Below are 18,786 nucleotides of genomic sequence, written 5' to 3'. Positions count from 1 at the left end.
GGCAAAAAATTAAACAAACACAGCAGAAAGTGCAGCTCTGCAACAAGCAGTGCATCTAGGAAAAATTGTTGGAGGGGTGCATACCGTTAAAGCCATTGCCTGTTGTTTTGATAAAGGGGCTGAATTTCTGCCCAGTGCAATAGTTTTCTAGAAAACACAGATTAAAGAAAGTGACAGTATCCATCAATACTTTTATGTTCTTAAGAAAACCACATGTGATGGCACCACAGACTAGCTATAGGAACTGTAGGCGGGAAAGCATTGACCGCTCACTCATAATGACCAAGCTGGTATTTATATAGCCACACATATATATTATAGCTTTAAGAGTATATTTTATGACTTAAAGCAGTGATTCCAAATAATGGCTAATAAAATCCTCTGGCACTGTATGTAGCCAAAGAAAATAAATTAAGAGCAACACTGATGTGGTGGGTTGACCCTGGCTGGATGCCAGGTGCCCACCAAAGCTGCTCTGTCAGTCCCCTTCTCAGCTGGAGAGGGGGGAGAAAATATAACGAAAGGCTCATGGGTTGAGATGAGGACAGGGAGATCGCTCACCAATTACTGTCACAGGCAAAACAGACTTAACTTGGAGAAATTAGTTTAGTTTATTATAATTCAAATCAGAGTAGGATAATGGGAAATAAACACAACACTTAAAAACAATTTTCCCCTACCCCTCTCTTCTTCCTGGGTTTAATTTCACTCCTGGTTTTCTTTGCTTCCTCCCACTGCAGCAGCACAGGGCCATGGGGAATGGGGCTGGGGTCAGTCCATCACATGCTGTCTCTGATGCTCCTTCCCCCTCAGGGGGAGGGTCCTCACACTCTGCCCTGCTCCAGCCTGGGGTCTCTCCCATGGGAGACAGTTCTCCACGAACTTTTCCAGCATAAGTCCTTCCCATGCACTGCAGCTTTTCACAAACTGCTCCAGTGTGGGTCCCTTCCACAGGGTCACAAGTCCTGCCAGCAAAACTGCTTCATTGTGGCCTCCTCTCTCCATGGCTCCACAGGTCCTGCCAGGATCCTGCTCCAGTGTGGGCTTCCCACGGGGTCACAGCCTCTCTGGGGCATCCCCCTGCTCTGGCGTGGGGTCCTCCACGGGCTGCAGGTGGAAATCTGCTCCACCATGGATCTCCACGGGCTGCAGGGCACAGCCTGCCTCACCGTGGGCTGCACCACGGGCTGCAGGGGAATCTCTGCTCTGGTGCCTGGAGCAGCTGCTCCCCCTCCTTCTGCACTGGCCTGGGGGTCTGCAGAGCTGCTGCTCTCACGTGTTCTCACTCCTAGCTCCTGCTGTAGGCAGGTTTTTTCCCTCCTCCTTAAATATGTTATCCCAGAGGCGCTGTCACCATCAGTGATGGGCTCGGCCTTGGCCAGCGGCAGGTCTGTCTTGGAGCCAGCTGGCATTGGCTCCATCAGACACGGGGGAAGCTTCTAGCAGCTTCTCACAGGAGCCATCTCTGTAGTCCCTGCTCTACCAAAGCCTGTCCACATGAACCTAATACAACTGATAATGGAAGCAAAGTCTGGAATTGGCTGGAGCAGCCTCCTTGGTTGATAAAACTGCCCAGGAGAAAGATTTGGAATTTTTTGTATGTGACTTCTGAAAGTTTAATCTGAATCTAAATTAAATTTGCATTATCCCTTTTTTTAAAAAAAAGTAAGATATACTGTGGTATTTTTCTCAGGATTTAGATTTGTCAGTCTGGTATCTGACTTTGAAGGGCTTCAAAGGACATGTTTTCACTTGCTGTGGCATCAGTCTGTTTCTGTTTTTATATCAACACTTGGTACAAGGGAACTTTACAAAAAGTAATAATAAGTATAACTGCAAAATGCCCATTGTTACATTTTTCATGACTGGGTAGAACTGTTTTATTTTTGCTGTGCGATTCATTTCAAGAGAGGATTATGCCAAGTTCTGCCTTACAATCATTGGAGATTCACCCTTGGGAAATGCTTCATCACAAACTTGGCAGGAAACACTCAGCTATTGCTTTCTCAGAATTCACCCAAAGAAAGTGCCTTTGACTGAAAGGAGAGTCAAGCACTTCCTTTTGAGAAAATGCCATACTTGCCCCTGCTGTTTGTAAGGCATCTAAGCTCTCTTCTAGTGTCTTTGAAAAGAATGTAACATATTGAAATATATTTTTCTTCTTCCCTCTTAGGAAATTTCTCAGAGTTCTTCCTCTACCAAGTGAAAATTGGAGTGCTTTAATTGAAGAGTGGTGTTGTCACCCTAACCCCTTTGCCAGAAGCACTTTGCACCCTCAGCATGATGACTGTTTTCTTGGAGACACTTTTTTTCTGTTGAATTCAGGAAAGGAATCACATGTGTCTGAATCTCCCATGTGCTGCTCAGTGGGTGGACACCATGCTTCTCAGAGTGGTTCCAACTTGGTAAAGTATTTTGTTTGAATAATTCTTAAGTGAATGTATTTGCACTTTTTTAGTTGTAAAACACTTTTTTGTCACCAGTTTATTTAACTTGTGTGTATTACAGAGCTGTTTTGAAGGTCATAGAAAGTTGTTGACCTTCAGTTGTACAGAAGCCAGAAAATACTCTAAACTATGATTTACATTTTCTAAAGCATGCACCATAGTCTTGATATTGACCTAGTTACGCAAGAACGTCTTTCTATAAATTGAATTAGAAACTGTTTAATTGTGTAGTTTTAAACTCAAATATTTCCACCAAAAATGTCCTGAGTGAAGAACATCAGCATTTAGTAAGGTAATAACTGTAATGGGTTAGGTGTTTGTCAAAGGGTAGTAGAGTGAAGAATGAGGAGGAAACTGGACTAACAATGCTTTTTCTTCTCAAACTATGACTGGATGCATAGCCTTAAATATGATCAAAGGAAGGTGTGATTTTTTTTTTCTTTCCTCTTTTTTTGTAGCTTCAGAAAGACTTGGAAAAATCAGAATGTGTTTTGTGGCTGGATTTAAGTGTTTTATACTCTTAGAATACAGTTAAGGAAATTGAGTTTGTTTGACTGCTTTGTCTAGTGAAAGGGACCTGCCACCTCAAGTTACAACTGTTCATATTGATGTTTCTGAGTTGTTCCAGGAGAGGATATATCCACCAGCTGAGTCTCTAGGAAGAAGGCTATCATTTGGCTTAGAAACATCAAAAATTGTTGTTGCCAGGAAAAAAGAAAAATTTTTAGGGATACTGTCTCAATGGTGGGATAGAACCCATGAAGAAAGAAAATTCAGTGCTTTACTTATCTTAGAAGTCTAGCACTTGTATAAAAGTTCAAGCAATAATATTTTCTTCTACCAGAGGAAGATCCAGGAATTTAGGTCATCAGAGCCATTTCCATAAAGCCTTTTCTGTTAATCTGCTGCTTGTCTGTATTTGTGCTGACAAAGGTTGGGCCTACAGATACCATCTTTGCTTCCAATACCATATATTAAACCTAATTACTGAAATCCTGCAATTATGGCAACGATTGCTGCCTTGGCAACTTGTATCTGTAACAGCTGATGACTTGCTGTGTACAGATTCCCAACATGAAACTTCTAATCTGCTGAGAAGTAACACCAGAGACCCTGATTCCTGTCTGCTGCTGCTGCTTATCGTCATTAGGGATTTGTATTATCCACAGTTAAATCACTGGGATTCTCACAGTTCAACGGTTGCTGGTGCAATGCATCCAAGTGAGCCATCTGCTTGGGGAATAGTTCTGTCCTACAGTTCTTATTTGCAAGTCTTGCATCTGTGGTCCCACTGGTTTCTTGTTCCATTGTTCTTTGAGAAGCAGAATATGGGGAGGGGAAAATAAGAACTGATACCCTGAAAGGATATCAGCGTGAGAGAAGCAGATTAATTTGGATTAACTCTGTGGCAATTGGAGTTATTTCTTCTAAGTATCCTTAAGAAGGAGGCTGAGCAAAAGATTCCAAATTTCCAAGAGGGCAGTGCTTCTGCCAGAGCTTCCCAAAATGAATTATCTTATATTTCAATAGCCTCAAAAGAGATCTTAGAACAGTGGGAACAAAGACGGGAAGAGGCAGGGTGCATGGAGTTCGCTTTGCAGCCCAAAGACAGGGGAGCAGTCCACCCAGCACCCTTCTTCAATCAATCAAAGAGAACGTTCGTGAGAAGAGAGATGGTGTTGAGGCAGAAACATGGTAAAAGGATGTGGGGCAAAGACGTTACTGAGATGTGGGTCAAATCAGGATAACAGCAGATTTTTTGAATGAGGAGGGAGGCTATTTGCTGTCAGAGGCATACAATAGTAGTTTAGTGGATGAATTTTCATGTTTTCTTCCTTAAACTTGCATTGAAGTTTAGAATTGTTTCCTTGTTTGTGTCAAATCCTTCTTTCTACATCGTTCACGCTTGCAATGAATTCTTATTTCTGCATTTGATTATTTCCAGCATCACTTGGTTGCCAAGCAAATGAGCAAAACTGTAAGATCCAGCAGAAACTGGACTAATAAGGAAAAAAACCCTCATAATGAAACAGAAAATTCTTCCATAATACGAGTAATAGAAAGTTAGAGGCAAGATAGATTGCTATTGGAATAAGTGTTCTCATTTCAGAGAATATTGTTGCAGTCTGCCCCAGTATGAAAGTTCTTTTTTAATTGCATTGCAGTTCTTTCGGAAGTGTTTGCCCATGACCAAAATAGTAGCAGAAACGTACCAGAGATGCTTAATCTTTTCCAGCCTCCAGTGGGACCAAGACAGCATCCATCCATTGCAAATACATTTTTCACATCTATTAGTCTTCCAGTGTAACATAGTTTTTAAATGTCACATGGTCTTGCAGCATCCTAATAGTATCTCTTGGGGGAAAATATTTTCCCTGACACCGTATCAGGGATCCTTAGGAGTAGAAACAGAAAATATTAGGCTGGTGATCCACCTCCATCCACAAATTGCCAGCAGCTGCAAGTTGTCAAATAGATATATTGTTTTAATTAGTCTAGCTAAAACTTGCTTTTTCTGTTGAAGCATAATACGATTTAGCCATGTTTTTTAGGTACTGTACTGCACAATTCTCAGTTAGCACCTGTAACTGTAGTCAGAAAAAAACATTCAAGTTTTACCTTTCAAGGAAGTACTGTACATTACATACTTGTGCTGTGCAATATTTGTACCGACCTCAAATACCGGTTTTCACAAAACCCTCTCTACTTACTCTTGCTTTTCACGTTAAGCAAGTGATTTTACTGTGTATGTTTGAGAGGACTAGAAAGGTAGGAAATGGGAAAGGGGATGATTGCATATATATGAGCCAGATGTTTTTCTGATCTCCATAATGAGGGGACTGTACTTCCAACATAGCTCTCTGAAGCTTTAGCAAAGGCTGTTGGGCGCTCCCTGGGGCTTTTAGTTTGATTCCTGGTTTGTGAGGACGAAGCAGGACTTTGTGATCATAAGTTCAGATTTGATGTGGGATGCTTTTATGGTTTTTGTGGAGCCAGAGTGGTCCTTTCTGTTCACTGTATTATTTGCATTGTACAGATCAGAGAAGTCTGTTAGGTATTTCCAGCATCAAATCCATCAGTTCTGTCTGAGCTATAGCTTTGAGAAAGATGTCCAATATTGATTTAATACTTCAAGTGATGGAAGCTTTATCACATTCCTTGGTAATCTCTTTCAGTGGTTAATCATCCTCTTTGCTGCCTTCTATTAAATTATGCACACTAAGAATTGCAACTCTGTATCTCTTTTTATCTCTAAGGTGTATTTATTTTCTGGAAATTATTTTTGTAGTAGTTTTCCAAAGCATTTTCCAAAATTTCAGCATACTTTATAGATCCATTTTTTCAGTAATCATCTCACTAATTCTGAAGATATTCTGGTTTTTTGTTTATCCGTATCAACTATTCAGTTGCTCATGCATTCAGAGATCATGTTTGCCCTTTCTTTTGTAGCATCTCACTAGTAATTCTGGTTTGATTAGCTACCATCATCTATATTAGTTCGATTTTTGCTGTCTTCTACTATGTATTCCTTTATTTTATCATCACTGCCTTTGTTGTTCCTGCTGTTTCTGGATATATCATCTGGCATTTGGTTATATTTTAGTGCAGATTGTTAGACTAAGCACAACTTGCCTAATTATCCAGGCTGGTGTGTATAACTCCTTTACCTCCCTTGTTTACTCCTTTCCTGTCATTGCAGCAGGAAGTACTTACACTCTTCCATAGAGTAACTGGAAAAATTGGCCCAGTGTCTGTTTGACTTATCTATAATCTCTTTCATCACCAATCTAATGACAGACTACATGTCCTTTAAGGCACCTGAATTAAAATAACTCAATTAACAATTCATTATTCAATTTTTTATTAGAATAATTGTGCTTGGAAATCTGCGTAGTCTTGAGAGTCCACACTCCAGGTTCTGAAGACAGACTGTAATGGACATACCTCAAAACTTATTTGTAAGACAAAAAGTGTACCTGAGATAGCTAGGGCCACTGGATTTACTTCATGCTGCTCTTTTTGTTTGTTTGTTTGTTTTTATTTTGTTTTAAGAATTTTGTGATGTGATAGGCCACAGATCACCACTTTTTGTTCTGGACATCAGTCTGACGAGTCATCACCGTACACACTTTAAAATATGAATACTAAGCAATATGAAGAAAACTATGCCCTCTAGAGAGTGCGTGTGTGTTCACTCCAGTTGGAATCCATGGGAACTGTTGCCATCTTTTACAAAGGTTACAGAAAAAGATAAATTTGGAGATTTCCCCCCTCAACCAGTTTAATTTATGTTAAATTGAAATACTAATTTTTTAGGCATGTGCTACAATATGCAAGTTGATAGTGACTAGTTTGGACTTATAAACCAAGCCAATAAACCAGTAGTTGTTTAATTACACATGGGTATTTTTATGTACTGTATGTTATATAAACAATTTTAAAGGTGATTATACACAGACTACATGTAAAAATCCAGTTTAGATGTCTTCTCATTGCATTCTCAGGATTTCTAGCTCCATAAGGGTTTATTAACTCAGGAGCATCATAGTGGTTGTATATACATACTGCTTCCGGAACAGAGTTCTACTGTGCTACGCCCAGGTTAATCAGCCCACACAGAACCAGTTCTGGAATTTAGACGTTGGATTAAAGTAGGAGTTGTGCTTACTTACATCTTGATACGAATACTGAATTTACATATTAACACTGGAATTAGTAGGAGTGTGACTAGGGCATGTCACAGATTCATCCAGAAATGAGATCTTTTTCAATGGGCAGTAATGGATACATAAGAGTAAGGCAGGTATTGAGTGATGTTTTGGCCAGCGTAGAGACTTCTTGAACTAGATGTTGTCCACATTTTTGGTTTTAATAAGCCTTTGATGAACATTGCATCCCCTGAGTTTCTGAAGACTTTTTGAACTTATGTATACTTTTAATCTGAAAAGTACTTGCCTCTAGTGAGTACCAAACTATATTATGCACTATGTGACAAACACCTTCCTTTTATTTGATACAAACTAGGTTATAATTTCGTAGCGTGAGCTATGAGAGTAAATGTTTTTTTCTTCTTCAGCTTTTCCTAAACATCCATGTTTTTATATACCTCAATGATACTCCTCAGGTTTTTGTCTTTCATGCTTTCTCCCATTACATGTGTTTTCTTGCTATGTATGGAAATTGTTTTGCACCTCTGATATTTATTCTTTGTCAATACTTTTTCTGTTTCTGCTTGAGTTGAGAGAGTGGGGTTGTTCAATAACAGAATCCACTGTACCTTTCTGGAATATCGTGCTATGTTGTGTTCTTCAGCTGTTCTCTAGTAATTCAGAATACTCTGTGGACATTTTCTGTTCTCTGTTGAATGTTGGACTGGTGTTCCTTATAAAACTGTCCACAGTGGCTAGAACTTTGTACCGAGTGATGGTAGTTACATTGCAGCATATTTTATGCATGTATTTTGGAACACTTCTTTTCATGTGCATTATTTTGCCCTTATCAAAATCGAATTTACCTTGTCATTTTATTATCTAGTCACTCAATATGACAAGATTCTCCTGTTAGCTATTCAGTTTGTGCTGTGTGGTCAGCAGATATTGCCAGACATTACAACTAGTATGAAACTTACAAGCAAGTCAAAGTGTAGAAAGCTCAAGCAGTGAATGCAAATATGTGTGTTTGTAAACATAAAGAGAACAGAAACAAGTATACAAAGTTCACTATCTGCTCTGGAGAATGTGCTAAAATTATATATTCTTTTTTTCAGAATAACTAAGTGACATTTAAATGACATTTCTTTGTCCTACAGAAATCAAAGGAAAATACCAGAGTAATTTGTAAGCGCTGCAAGACAATGGTGGGAGAAACAGTATCATCAGGTATGGGATGTACAAACCAAACTAGACTCCACTGCATCAGCCATTGAGCACTGGAGTTTAAAAACTCTGGAGGAAAGTAGTTTATCAGTAAGGTGCAGGGCTGATTCCTGTGTGTTTGTCTCATTCCTTTCTGGAACAGCTGAGATTGTTACTTCCACTGTTAGACCTTGAAAGTGGCTTATGACAGGGATTTTCTTCTTCCATGTTTCTGTAGTGTATTTGGTTTATTCCAAAGCTTTGGAAGACTCAGTGCATGATTCCAGTTTACTAGGAATCCCAGTAAAAAATGAGGCCTGATAAACTATAGGTTGTTTATTTTGCTGTCAGTCCTACAGAATAATGGAAAGGTTAATTCAGAGCTTCAGCAACACAGAACTAGAAGCTAAAGATATGATTGATAGCAGCCAGTCTGGTTTCATGTGAAGGAAGCCTTGTCCAAGAAATAGGTTCTCTTTCATCATCATCCGATAATGAGATTATTGATGTAAAAACTGTCATTATATTGAATCAGCAGGGTTTACCTGAAGTAGTGTAAAGATGAGTCTCTGGTGGTTTTTAAAATGCAGTTATTAACAGGAGAGAATCAATGATAAGACTGGTACTAGTGGTGTTCATTCTTTCATTCTCCCTCTGCATCAGTCAGTATGAGCCTGCCTTAGTTCAGAGATCTGGAGAATATAACAACTTTTCATAAAAAGCAAAGCCTGCATAAGAAATAAGTCATGAGGAGATGCAAGACAGAAGATCTTCTGTTACAGAAGGTTCTGATTGTCCTGTACAGGGATCTGAACAGTACAGGCTTTAATAAAATCGCATTTAAGGTAAGGTGTTTGAAAGCCCACAAAGCAGGTTGTGACTTTGGGAAAGCAGTGGTTGTAAAAGGACTTCAGAGATCGTCATGAATAATGGGTGCCTTAATAGCTAAACCTTCAGACGGTTGTAGCAACCAGTAATTGATGTGCTCAGTGGGGGTATGGGAAAAAACAAATGCTGTGTGGATGTGCAGGGATTTGGTTTGGACTCTGTACATGGCTGAAGTTATATAGCATATCCATTGTTTACAGTACTGTAGGAAATTTACATAGAGTTCAAAGAACAGACAAAAAACCTAACCAGGGATGTATGGTGTAAGTCTAGACACAACCATCTCTGTGAAAAAACACTAGAGAGCAGACTTGACTGTCATGCTTTGGTGCTTCCTCAGGAGCAGGTATCAGTGCCCTGAAGATAAAGCTAGATTAGAGTGGTGTAGCTGTGGAGGCCAGATTTGGCTTTTAAATTCCCAGGTCGACTATTCTTTCCCCCAACTCTATCCCCGTATACTTGGGTGATTTTTTTTCTTGGGAAATCCCACTTTCTATTTCTCTGCAAGCAAACATCTTAATTCCCAATGCTCTTGCAGCAGTAGCACCACTTCCTTACTCAGGGTAGCAGCTGGGGAGCTGGAGTGACTGAGCTGGCTTCTTTTCTTCCTGTCTTCCAGGACTAGGCACAACACGTAGCAGACTAAAATTTAACTTAGAAGTAAAAATATAATTTCCTAGCAGTGAGGATAATTAAAACCATGTAGTACTTATCTGGAGAACGGGTGGGATTACCAGGATTTTGGAATCTTTAAAACATATTAAGTATCTTCCGGAAATGCTTGCTTTCATCCAGTTTTAATGGTGTGTGTGGACAGAGATCAGAGGAGACAATCCCTTGCACCCTTGAAATTTATGGAACTGATCAATCTACTGTTGTTCACATTCTAAGGCTTAGTAGGATGAATTTATTGCTCTCTATGCTTAACCTGTTCTTCTGGGCCCCTGGCTAGGCAGTGTCTGTAGCGTAGATCCAGAATTTCAATATTATCATCTTTGACCTGACTTTATTGATGGGGGTTAAATTCTGTACTCAAACACGTCCATTTAGTGTTAAAGGCTGTCTTAGTGGAGCTTTTGGGGAACAGCTACACTGAGACTCAGAAGATACGCAGTATTAGTGTTGAGGTAATGTGACTTTTGGAAAGGAGTTCTATTCTGCTCTTTGAACAAAGACCAAAATTATTCTCCTGTGTGTGCTGTTATTAAAACTGTCTCTTGTGATTCACCGCAGCAGTACTGAGCAGCAGAGGGTACTAAAACACTTATGTAAGCTATGCTGATCTCAGTGCTTTAGGAAAGTTCTTTCAATTCATCTTTCAGGTTTGGCTTCAGCTCTTACTTGCTTTGTTTCAAGGTGATTGTTTCTAGCATTAAACAAAGATCAATATAGAAGACAAACTGCTGATCATGTAATTAGCTCAGAGCAGTTTTCTTCTGGCAATGTATGTTTTCTGTTACTGGTGGCTTTTCCTCCGACAAACCAAAGCAGAATTTGACCACCTCTTGATCGAACACTGAACAGAAGTTTATTTAGTGATACGGTGACTTACACTCTATTCTTAACAAGTCGGTTGTTCTGTTGTACTCAAAAAAAGTTTTTGTCGTTTTAGATACCGTTAAATATTATGTCACTGAGGTGATTATTCGACCATCTGAGGGAAGTTTCACCCCAACACCAAGGTAAAAAATAAAAATAAAAAAATCAGATGATTTGTTCACATTTATGTTTTAGGAAGGATGCTAGAAATGCAGTTAACATTTTAATTTCTTGAAAAATTACATAAAGTAACAAAGTGCTGTCACAGAATTAAGCTTTGTAAAGGTATTGTAGTCTGAATTCAGTCATGTATGATTTTGTTTGCTTCTCTCTGTGTGTGTTTGTGTGTGATGCAGGAGAGAGAGTTTATATAAGTTGTTGCAATGTCTCACTATTCAGGTGATAAGCCAAAATTTATTGATTTTGAACTATTTAAGTTTGCATTATGTCTAGTGACTGATGAAGAAAATGGAAGGTTATATTATATAAAGTTAAATCAAGTAAAGCTTGAAATATTTAACTGGAAATGACATTTTTGAATTTTCAAGAAATTCAATTTGATGTTAAGACTAAGATGAAACAGAACTTGATATAGCTATCTTGTGTCCTGTACTATCTGTTAGTCACAGTTCTTTTCTTTTGTGATTTGTATTTGAAACGTGCATCATTCTGAACTTTGTGTTCAGATGTGTAAAGTATACAGACAAAAGCTTTTATTCAGCATTTGACAATTGGCGTTGGTCCAAGTAAGTGATGTGGCACAATTTAGACTGCTGATCTATTAAAAAATTCATATGGCAGGAAATATAAAGTCCTCTAGTTTTGAGAAAGAGAAAGATAAAGAAGTCCCATCTCTCAGTAGAAAGTGATTGTAGGACTGTAGTGGAATTAACAGTATGGTGATACTCATATACTTGTACTGCATCGATATGAGTGAGTTGGTGCATGCAGTCGTTATGAAAACATATAATACGCGGCTATTTCTTAAACAGGTCTCAATTCATACAGAGCATGGTTGCTCAGTGTCTTGTGGAATTGTCCTCTGCTAAAAGCACGTTTAGATTCGCTGTAAAAGGGGACAACGGAAAAAGCTATATTCTGGTAAGATGTTTTTTTTATCTTTATCCTGCTGAAGAAGTTCAACCTATGAATCCCAGTTCCTAAAATGTATTGTTTATGCTGCTCATGATTGTACATTTAAAGAAAATTAAGAAATTCGAATTCTTGAAGTAGTTCTGAAGAATTCTGTTCAAGTAAGAAATTTATCGCTGTTTTTAATTTTAAGTAGATGTACATATGGAAATTGTCTCTATTAATATAGAAGTGAAAGTACTACAGGTGCATCACAAGTAGCACAGAAATAACACTGTGTTTTGTATTCAGAAATTATGGAAAACTCAAGTTTTTACTTTATAATATGTATCTCATCTTCTTGGTCCACTGCGTCTTGTCATTAATCACCAGAAGTTCATCAAATTGTATAGCATCTTTCACAAATATTGTCTTAAGTCAGCAGAGACTTCTAATGTAGTCAGTACATTGCATTGCAAAGTGAAGTGTAAACAAAAATAAAATTGCCTATTATACTTAATGTTCTAATGCTGTTAAACTTGATATTTAAATAGTGACAGCTAAATTCCTCAAACTGTTAAGATGGATAGGAATTTGGGTCTGGAATTATCTTAATACTATGCACTTGGTATAACCTTTTATTCACAAACTAGATACAGGCAAGGAGTTTGTAATTTTGCAGTTTGTGTGAGTAATTCATAGACACAAAGATAAAGGAATACATGATTGTGGATTCCTGCCCTGGATAAACTTATAGATGCACTTTGTTGAGGGAGGCAATCTAATTAAATAAATATATTAATAAATAAAACCTACATACACATTGTCCAAGTTCTGTGATTTCCAAACATCCAGATTCTGAGGTAAGTGTATGTATGTTGCTTTTAAATAAATCTTAGTGCCAAGATAACATCTATGCAACCACTGAGAAATACTTCTGTGATGATAAAGTAAGGTCTCATGAGCAGACTCATAATTGTCAGTATTTGTAATCTAATTGAGGAGTCATTAAAAATTGTGATTTTTCCCTTGTAGCATATGTTTTTCCAAGTCACCTAAAATTCTGATGCTTAAGTCTAGTAGCTTATATAGAATGAACAGGTTATTTTCTAACAGAAAAATCACCTTATTTAGCAGATTGCCATTACTCCTAAATCTGAGTTGCATTTTTGCCAATGTATTGATTAGAGGAGCAGGCTGAATTAGCATAGGGTTTGGCTTCTGATTGGCATCCTTCCTTTTTATTAGTGAGGTTTTAGTATTTTTTTTTTGTGTTTAACCTCTGAAAGCCCTTACTCACGCCCAGGGTGAGGTTCTAGGTACTATATACACACCAACAGTTGTTCTGGAGTCATGGGTTAAATCTTAGGACTCAGAGGCCTTGTGGACACAAGTGTAATGTGAGCATTGTTTATATTAATGTTGCAAACAGCTAAACAGTAAAAAATGTAGGTGCTTGAGGCTGTGAGTACACACTGATGCATCATGGACCAGCTATCCCACTTGTTTTGACAATAAGCCCAAGATCCTATTTCACAGTTGTGCCTACATACATGAATACACACAGCTTAGGCTGTGTGTAAGGTAATTAATGTTAAGGTCTCTCACAAGTCTTTTTAGATTTTCTTTTTAACATACAAATATTACATATACTTATTTCCTCTGTGTATATCACTTGACATTACCAGTTATGTTATTTGCAGATATCATAACTGAGTTTCTGTTGTTTAAGTTGGTGATAACCAAGTTCCTGAAAGCTGTATACTGCTTATGTTGTGGGGTTTTTTATAATTATTATTTAAAGGATGACAATAAATAAGTCTCCCAGGAAAAAAAAAAAGATGGCATATACAGATTTCTGTATTTGTCCTAACTGTGTCATTGCCCTTTTCACATTCTCTAAAAGATGAATAACTTGCCTCCTTGCTGCGCTCCACTGTTGAAGGGTTCCCTACCTTGAAGTTGCATGACTTACAAGCTGAGAATAAGGTGAGGACAGCAAGCGAATAGTGATATAGGAGAACACAAGCAAAATGGTACATTATTGGTCAGCATAGCAACATCTTAATAGAAGTAATTTTTTTTCTGTACTTATAAAAAAGGATAGGTTTGAAAGAGGTAAATAAGTAGATTTCTGGATTAATATAGGGAATTTATCCTATGAACGTGATGAACCTGATAAAACCCCAAAAGAAACGTATCTGAAAATATGGCAAAAAAAGGTGTGCGATAGTTTGGAGTGTTTGAATACTCACTCCAGTTTTGCAGTACTGAATAAAAGGTGGTTTTTTGGAGTGAGATTAAGCTGTAAAGTGCTTTGAAAGTAAGGCAGCTTGTATTTCAGGAATGAATGGAGAGGGAGTGGGAATATATCCCAGGAAAATAAATACGTAACAAAATGAGAGACACCTGTCAATCAGATACTGGTTCTTGAATCATGTCTTGGAGGGCATGAGCAGAACAAGTTTGCGTTTGTCACAGTTGGAGAGGGGGATGTTGCAGTCATCAAGATGTGAGATAATGAGTACCTGTTGAGACTTAACTACCCAGGTCTCTTAGCTTTATTCTTTGTGTAATATGAGGAAACCTCATCTTTATCTAACAGCCTGAATGTGAGGACAAGGAAGCTGTAATGAAAGATGTTTGCATTATTGACCTGTGGGATGATTTAAGTAATGGTAATGTTTGCAATAGCTAAGAAAGAACTAACAAGGAAGAACAGCTTTCTTTAGCCATGTTAAATTTGAATTGATGTCTGATTGTCTACAAATTGATGCTGCAGACACAGGTTGAGGTTTTAGGAAACTGATCACATAATGTAAATCATAGTATTTCACCTGTTTGAATCAAATATCACGAAGTGTAACTGAGATTTCAGCTTTTCTCATAAGAACGTCTTTGAAACCTATTGACAAGATGATCTAAAACCCAAACCAACACAACTAGAAAACCACCAACAAAAAACCCAAACGCTTTCTCCTGCTGCTGTCATTTCAGAAAATGTCATCAATCCACACTATGAATGGATTCTAAACTTTATATTTCTATCTTTCTGTAGAGATTCTTTTATTACTGGAGTTAACATGAAAGGGATTTGGTTGTGCAGGCTCTGCTGTACAGAGTGGTAGGGAGGAAGGAAAGATTACATTTTGAGTAACTTAGTTGAAAGCACAGATCAAAATTTGAAACTACATTAGCCAGAAGTCTCATGTCTAAACTGCTTTGAGTCAACTCACCAAATCTTGGTGGGTGATTGTTCATTCAGACCAAAAGCAAGATCAAAAAATAATTCACGCAAGAGGAGAAGAAGAAAATGATTGCCTGAAGAAGCAAATGTAGTTTCAGAAGTTGATTTTTTCATGGCCAAGTGTCTTTCCACCCACAAAGATTCATTTGCTTTTTCTGTATTGTGTACTAAATTATTAATACAGATCTGTTGTATTGCTGTTGAGACAAAGACATACTCTGAACAAGCGGTAGAATGTTATTGTGAGACGCCACATATCAACGCTTGTGGTAGAAGGAAGTACATTTCAGATGGACCATGCAAATGAAATGGTTTGATCGCTTTCTCTAAAGCAAGCTGCAGAAGGATTCTGAAAGGAGCAGACAGCTGTTGCTGCATTGTTTCCTAGAGTAGTTTGAAGGATATTCCCCTTTCTGAAAAGCATCCCAGGGGGCTTCTTCACAGGGAAGTGTTAATAATTTCAAAAGGATGGAACTCTGTTTAGTTAAAGCTAAGCGTGTTGGCAGTGGCCTGTATGTACAAGACACTTCTCTTTTTTCCCCATTTTCTTCAACATCTCTTCAACACTTGGCTTAAAGCATCGTGTGCAGTGGTCCTGACTAATGAGATATATTTTGCAGTTTCGGCTATGGGTGTGTACAGTGAGTTACCAGAGCGAAACTGATGAACAGCCACTTCCTAAGCCAAGTGCAGTTGCTTGTCATCATTTATGTGCATATGCTAAAGTGATTCTCCTCCTCCCATCTCCTCCCAAGACATCTTTATCAATATATCTCATTCCTCTTTTATGAAGCTTCCATTGTAATGTTCTGAGCCTTGGGCTCTGATAAATTGTGACTGTCACATTCAATTATGACATATACTGTGTGTCCTGTTAACAATGGTTTTCTCCCCCTACAGGGGATATCATCGTATGTCTGCTACCTAACATCACGTTTTACTTGAAGCTGATTAGGTCATGAGAAGCAGAAGATTACTCTAGTGAGCAGCACTGCATAAATCCTGTTTTCTCTGTTAAATTTTTCATATATAAACATTTCATATGGGCTCAGGACTTGTAAAAATTGATTTCCATTGGTAACTTGGATCACTTCATTCTGCAGGCTGTGATTAGAAGAAAAGCCTGACTTTTTCGTGCAGTGCTTAGCATGAAAGCCCCGAATCCAAGTTGGAATACTGATGCACAATCACAAAGATTTAATTAGATCCATAATGTGATGCAAAAAGTTCAGTTTTCTCAAAACTGTCTCCAGTAAATATCCTGTGAATTCCTGTGAACATGTAGTGCTGAAGAGCGCCAGTCCCATTAGCAAGTTTGATAAAGATTTATTTTCCAAGTAAAGGTCTGTTACAACTGTTTCTAAATCCCAGTCTTCCTTTTAGACCACATTAATTGCTGTCTTTTTCCTTGCATGTCTTAGCTCTATCCAGTCATAACTGTCATGCTTTTTCTAAAAAACTTTAATTTCTGGCACTTCCAGTGGGCAATCTTTCAGTTCCCTGTCTTTACCCCTCAGTTTTTCAACATTATATGCTCGACTGATTCTTAAAAACCTATGAAATTAGAGAAATAATCCATTTGGTAGTGAAACAGACAACATGGGACTGTTTCTTTTGTTACTAGCAAAGGGTATGTGCTGCAGCCACAAAAAGAGGCAGCTTCACAGAAATAATGTTCTTAAGAGTGAGTGACTGTGATAAATCAGACATCAGTTTATTGTATTAACCTGTTTTCTCTACTAGAAACTGCAGACTGTGTGAATAATCAACCATGAACTTATGTTTTTTAACACTTTATTAGAAACTTTGTGAGAATATGGCTTTAGTATCAGTTGATTTAGGATCAGAGTAAAGGAACAAATTGAAATTGATGTAAACTACAGTAAAATAAATTATTTCTTCATTTCTAGATGTGGCTTTTAAATTCTGACACATTGCTAGTGGAGTCTTCAGGAAGTTCCTCTTCCCACAGTGTTTTTACACTGTTTGGAGATATTTTCATGCCTAGCTCTGGACCAGTGGGGACCTGGAATGCTGTCAAAGTCCTTTACCAGCCATGCATTAAAAGCAGGAATAAGGAGTAAGTACAGCCTTTTCTGACCTCAGGTTCTGATCTTTGATTTGTATTGCATTTCAGACCAGCAATATTTTTTTGAGGTTCTTTGGACAGTCTGTTCAAATGGCATACAATTTCTCTCTCTCTCTCTCTCCCTCCCTCCCTCTCTCTGCACCAGAGGAATAGTGGAATCATATTTGGTATTTGGAGAAAATCTAGTTGTTAAGTTTTTGCACTAAAGAGTTATGTTGTTTCTAGGGGCACTTGTAGATAACTTAGGTATGTAATACAAATGGAAGTTGTCTCCATTACACAGGAGAGTAATTGCTTTTGCGTTTGTGCATTCCCCCCCGCCCCTGTGTTAACTTTCAGAGCTTGGCCATTTTTCCAGCTCTTGGCAGAAGCTGGAAGGATGGTGGTGCTAGGAATCCCATGGACAATGGGTGAGTTCTGGCCATATAGTCTCAGACCATGCCACCCTGCAGCTGTAGCTCCAGGTGATATAATTCAGGGAGGAGGAAAAATTGAGGGGAGGTAAGGAGCATGGGCTGATTCCTGAATGTTGTGCAAGTTTAACTAGATCTTCCTCTTCGCCTTCAATTTCTGGGTTTTGTGTGAAAATATGATCTCATCTGTCAAGTTATTTATGGGAATAACCCTCTCTGCACTCGCACAGTAAAGAATTTGGACCTCTGGTACAGCTGAAGCCAAGAGGGTAGAGGTGGCTAGTTAATAGTTCAGCAAATCCTACCTCCCTGTTCCAGCTTCAGTCTTGACCTTTTTTGCCTTAAAATTATGCTTTGTTTTGCAAGAGAAAGAGCTGTTCACAGGACTGGAATTTGTCTGTTTAAGCCAAGTTATCTTCAGCACTACAGGTGTTGTCTGGTGGGTCTCAGTAAATTAGCATAATAATCATCTTTGTATACATGGACAATGCATCTAACAATGTCTCTGTTAAAATATACTTGTGCATGTAGCCTAGCAGAATAACATAAGTAATGTTGTATCAGTATAGCTTACTCTCAGCATGTAGCATATCCTCAAAAGGAAAGTCCTTTTTTGATATGATTCAGCAAGTTCATTGAGTTATCTAGCCTTTCTGTGTTTAGCTTTAACTTGCTTTCAGCCCAGTGGTGGCATTAGTTCAAAAAGAAACAGGGCCTTGAGAGAAGGGAAGAGAGAAGAGGCAAGGAAGGTGGTTGAATATAATGCCATATAAATGTTTTTCTTGGATGTGCCCAAGTCAACTGGAGCTCTCATAAAGGAAGCATTTGATTTCAGCAAGCTTTGCAGTCTACATTATGAAAAGCATACACTGCCTAACATGTTAAAGCCTTCATCTGCTGGAGAACCAAGATAAGAGAATATTGATTAAGCAGTGGGTCCAATGTTTGCAGGTGATGGAATCTGATTTTAGCATAATTTTCTGCTTTTGTTTCTGCAGTGATAGAAAAGAAAGCATTGGTTTTGTACAGGTCACACTTAAACAGTTGTTTGGTTTTGTTGTTTTTCCTTTAAACACTTGGAAACTAGATGACAGATCTAACTATGTACAGATGTATTTAAAATTTAGAAGACATTCCCTCCAGATTCAGTTCGTATGCAGCTAATTTATAGCCCAAGACCTCATAAAAGTACAGCAAAAATGTTGTCTCAGACAAGCAACCATGTACGTATGAATTT

At 38.2% G+C, this 18,786-nt stretch overlaps 1 protein-coding gene across 6 annotated transcripts in view; it reads left to right on the top strand.

Annotated features, from left to right (window-relative positions):
- Nucleotides 1-18,786, top strand: part of UBE3D (ubiquitin protein ligase E3D) — an 84,555-nt gene that overhangs the window by 8,038 nt on the left and 57,731 nt on the right. For all 6 annotated transcript variants that reach the window (XR_005104891.1, XR_005104892.1, XM_037391823.1 and 3 more), the window contains exons 4-8: nt 2,174-2,405; nt 8,257-8,326; nt 10,803-10,872; nt 11,722-11,830; nt 16,958-17,127. Coding sequence is in view for 4 of the 6 variants with exons in the window: in XM_037391823.1 (XP_037247720.1) it covers nt 2,174-2,405; nt 8,257-8,326; nt 10,803-10,872; nt 11,722-11,830; nt 16,958-17,127 (651 nt within the window). In the remaining 2 variants the exon portion in view is untranslated. The remainder of the gene's footprint in view (nt 1-2,173; nt 2,406-8,256; nt 8,327-10,802; nt 10,873-11,721; nt 11,831-16,957; nt 17,128-18,786) is intronic.

Source organism: Falco rusticolus, chromosome 6, assembly GCF_015220075.1.
Source record: "Falco rusticolus isolate bFalRus1 chromosome 6, bFalRus1.pri, whole genome shotgun sequence".
Taxonomy (NCBI): Eukaryota; Metazoa; Chordata; class Aves; order Falconiformes; family Falconidae; genus Falco; species Falco rusticolus.
Note: the sequence above shows the minus strand (reverse complement) of the source record. Positions and strands in the feature narration are given on the sequence as shown.